General features: G+C 32.4%; 1 protein-coding gene across 1 annotated transcript; it reads right to left on the bottom strand.

Annotated features, from left to right (window-relative positions):
• Positions 1 to 16: 16 nt before the first annotated feature.
• Positions 17 to 3,707, bottom strand: LOC140979192 (germacrene A synthase-like; the record flags this gene model as incomplete). The annotated part of the gene is made up of 5 exons (XM_073444524.1): positions 17 to 286; positions 896 to 1,060; positions 2,432 to 2,648; positions 2,921 to 3,293; positions 3,416 to 3,707. Coding segments are annotated over 5 exons (1,317 nt in total), but the record flags the coding sequence as incomplete, so codon positions are not given.
• Positions 3,708 to 4,330: the final 623 nt, after the last annotated feature.

Here is a 4,330-nt window from a genome sequence, read left to right as displayed (position 1 = left end):
ATATATATATAAAGATCATAATAAAGTGTGTATACATACGTACTTCATATGAAGCTTGATCGTTCCAGTATCGACCCACATGAGCTGAGGCAACGACAATTTTTGGTTTACTCATCAACCATTCGAAGTCTTTTGCTGTAGCTGGGCCGTTCAAGAAGGATGAAGTTGCAAGTAGAAACAATGTGCTGGTGACAACCCCAAGAGAAAGAACTTCTTCAAATGCTGGTAAACGTTTTCTCCTATACCAATTGGCATCCGTATGATAAGCCATATACAATTGTTTCACCTACGAGGTCAAAATGCTTTTGATGTTAGAAATTAATTAACGATGTATATAAGTACATATATATGTATCCACATGCAATCACAAACCCTTAAGCTAATTTTTTGTTACGTACTCCTTTATAATACAACAATACTTCAGATGATCCTGCACAAGTCCCAGTCAAATTAGGAATGTTGGGCACGCACAACTTCAAAATTAATTAGTTAAAATATTTTTCCACCAATTAAGGATTATGTATGTTATGAAAAAGTAAAAATTTACGGTAAAAAGTAAAAATCTCAAACTCTCAAATTTATCACACTACACACTTTATAATATTTTTCTCTCAACTCAATTGTGATTTCTTCACAAATGAGATATCTATTTATAGAAAATATTTACAAATAATCCAAAAATAAATTCATCATTACCTACATCATCACACACTAATTTTCAATATTTAAAACTCTTATTTTCAACATTCAAATATTCAACATTCAAATATTCAATACACATGTTTTAAATATTAATTTTCAACAAGGTAGACATTTTTCTCAATCAGAACATTTTTTTATTTTATGTAAGCTAAGATATATATGAAATAAATTGAAAATTAATTAAAGTACATACCGTTTCTTTATAATAAGAACCCGCATAATATTTTCCTTGCTTTGATGCTTCGTTGTCGAAATCCTCGTAGATTCTTGAAACAAACTGATAGATTTCTTTGAAGTAATTGGGCAGACAATCAATTTCATTAATCTTTCCAATGCAGAAAACGTAAGAATAATCTAGTTAAAAATTCTAATGCTCTGTTTAATTACAATCAGTCCTTCCTTCTTTTTTTTTTTTGAAACTTTAGCTCACATTCAAAAACCATTACACACGACACATTAACCTTGACATCTTCTTCTCTTCAAATTAAACCCTCAAGTTTAGAAATAACTGAAACTAGCTCCAAACAATTTTCAACCTTTTGCGCATTCAAACACTTGAATTCTTTATCTTTTTTTAAAAAAAGAGTTGAATTCTTTATCCAATGTCATAAACAGTTGACTTTATGTTATATAAACTCCATTTTATGTATAAAATTAATCCACTAAATAGAGTGTATATGTATACACATTACAAGAAAAATGATTTTCTGCCGCACGTCATCAACGGCGTGCATTAAAAGCACGCTGCGAATATTTCTTTTAACGGCGTACACTCATATGTGCGCTGTTGATATTATTGCACTTGATAGTATCAACGGCGTGAAACGCACGCTACGCACGCTGCGGATATTTTAAAGCACGCCGCGGATAAGTAATATTCGCAGCGTGCGTTTATGTGTGCCGTTAAAAAATTATATAAACGACAGGGTGCAGGGGTAAGTGCGCCGTTAATATTTAGCGACAGTTTTTTTTGAAAACCGTCGCAATATTTATATTAGCGACAGTTTATTTATAAACGTCGCTAAATTAGCGACGGTTATCGTAAAACCGTCGCTAAATTCAAATTATCGACGGTTATATTATAACCGTCTCTCATAGCGACGGGAAACGTACGTCGTTTTTAGCGACAAATTAAGAACCGTCGCCATTAGCGACGGTTTTATAAAAAACCGTTGCTAAAAGCGACGGTAAAACAAAACCGTCGCAAAGTAAAATTTTTCTCTCTCATTTAAATTTCGATTTAAGATACGTTTTTTTTTTCAATTTTTTTTTAAATTTCGATTTAAGGTACGTTTTTTTGTTTCAATTTTTAGTAAATTTTTAAGTGTTATTAAATTGTAAACGTAATTTTTTTTATTGTAATTACAAGATTAGCGACGGATTTTATTTTAATTCCGTCGCTAATTAGCGACAGGATTTTTGAAACACCGTCGCAATATAGCGACGGCTTTTTAAAATATGATGTCGCTAAATAGCGACGGAATAAAAATAAAAGCCGTCGATAATAGTAGCGACGGAATATTTAAACTGTCGCTAATGAGCAACTGTTATCCTATAACTATCAACAGCGTGCGTATGCGCGCCGCGAATAATAGTTTATATTAACGGCGTGCTTGAACTTTCAACAGCTTTCAACTTTGCAGCGTGCAATGTGCGCCGCGAAAAGCGAATTTGCGCGCTGCGAAAAGACATTTTTGTTGTAGTGACAAATGTGCGTGTGTGTTTATGTTATTATATATACGAACCTTACGTACCTTTGTAATACTTGGGTAAATATCTCTAGGTCTTCAAGTGGAGCATAAGTATCATATGTGTCATCTAACATCGTAGTCAACACTGAGGAGTACTGAGGTTCATAAGCCATGGCCACACCCCAAAAATAAGACTCAACTACACGGTCTTTCATATAAGGAACTTTCGAAAGAATGTCCAAATCCTTCCACCACCTGCATAGTAAAAGTTTGAAGGTTTTACACCTTTCATTGCACTTATGCATTTGTTAGCTCGCTCCTAAGTACAAAAGATTAAATTGTCCGATTAGAGGGTCGTATTTAAGTTCAGAACTCATAGTGTGCGATTCCATTTATTCTTCTGTTTGTTTTTAGGTCTCTGCTTTTTTAATATCCAACAGTTGTACATGAAAAGAAACATGCATTCGCATGTCAAACAAAATTTATTCTAACGATAAAATATTTAAAATATGTAATAGTTTACGTACGTTATGAGATGAGATAGCTCTTTCTGATACAAATTCTGCAGATATCTGAAATTTAATTTGGCCAGTCTAACAAGTAGTTTGTCATTCGATTCCTCCTTTTCATATATTGGGATGTAATATCGCGCCACTACTATTGGAACTCCGCAATGAATGGATTTCTCCAAGGTTTGTGAAACTTTCTCTCTCACGGAAAAATCGGCTTGTGATGTAAGATTGTTCAAATAAGAGGTTGTGAAAGCAACTGCCTCTTCTAACACATTCTCCCCTTGAATTCTCACATCCGTCGCTTCATAAAAGCTTAATAAACCCTTTATGTCACTTTCCAAAGAAGTCAAGAATTTATTGTCCGTGTCCTTGAACTTGTCGAAAACGCCTGAGATGCATTAACTTATCTTCTGTCAAAAAATTTCTATAACGAAAATACTTTTACTGTGAGTTAAATCACATGGCTTGATGACTAATATAGGTGGAAGAGTTAATAGATAAAGAGTATACCACAAGGAATGTTGTGTCCATGTTGCCTAAACAACCGAAACAACAGTGCTGTATTGAATATGTCATAGCTCTCCATTGCTTTAAAATTTGAACCAGAATATTCATGGAAAATCTGTTCCAGTTGTTCCTCGATCTCTTTCTCAAAATGATAGGATAATCCCAAACGTTGGATGTTGTCGATTAACACTATTTTATCTGTCGTTTTGCTTTCTTTGGCCATCACCATTTTCCTTACTTCTTCCCTTAACTCAGCAATAGATTCATCAAACTTCACNTCTATATATAAATCACGTCATTGAAAAAGTAGCTACAAATATTCATCAAAGTAAATTTGACAGGGCATAAAACATGAAAATAATTATAATATTATAAAAAAAAATTATTTTTTGAGCCAAAAAAATATTTAAAAAGCATAAGTAAAATTGTAAAATCTTATAAATCATTTTATGTAACTATATATGGAAGACTAATTTGGTTCACATAAAAAGGATTTGAATTCATTCTTATTCATCATTTTCTATCATTTAATATATGTAAGAGTAATTATTATACATAAAATCAATTTAACTTCATTTTCATTCTTTTGAAATGTTCTCTCATGGCACCAAATAATTATTTGGGTTTGTCACACATAAAATTTTACGGTTTGACCAATTGACACCTACGTCAGTGCAATTCTCATTATTTCACAATTAGTTTTGTATATGACTTTGCACAATACATCACAATTATAAGAAATAAAAGTCTTATCTTGGGTAACAAATAAAACATTTGACCTCAAGATTAAGAAATGTTTGAACTAAAAGATTAATCTTTCAATATCATTCAGTTTTGTTAGGTTAAGCTTGCATGAGTGAGAGTAGTACTGAAATGGATGAATTCTTAGGAAGTTCTTGTGCATACTGCTGATATTGT

Source organism: Primulina huaijiensis, chromosome 6 (assembly GCF_012295235.1).
Source record: "Primulina huaijiensis isolate GDHJ02 chromosome 6, ASM1229523v2, whole genome shotgun sequence".
NCBI classification, from domain to species: domain Eukaryota; kingdom Viridiplantae; phylum Streptophyta; class Magnoliopsida; order Lamiales; family Gesneriaceae; genus Primulina; species Primulina huaijiensis.
Note: the sequence above shows the minus strand (reverse complement) of the source record. Positions and strands in the feature narration are given on the sequence as shown.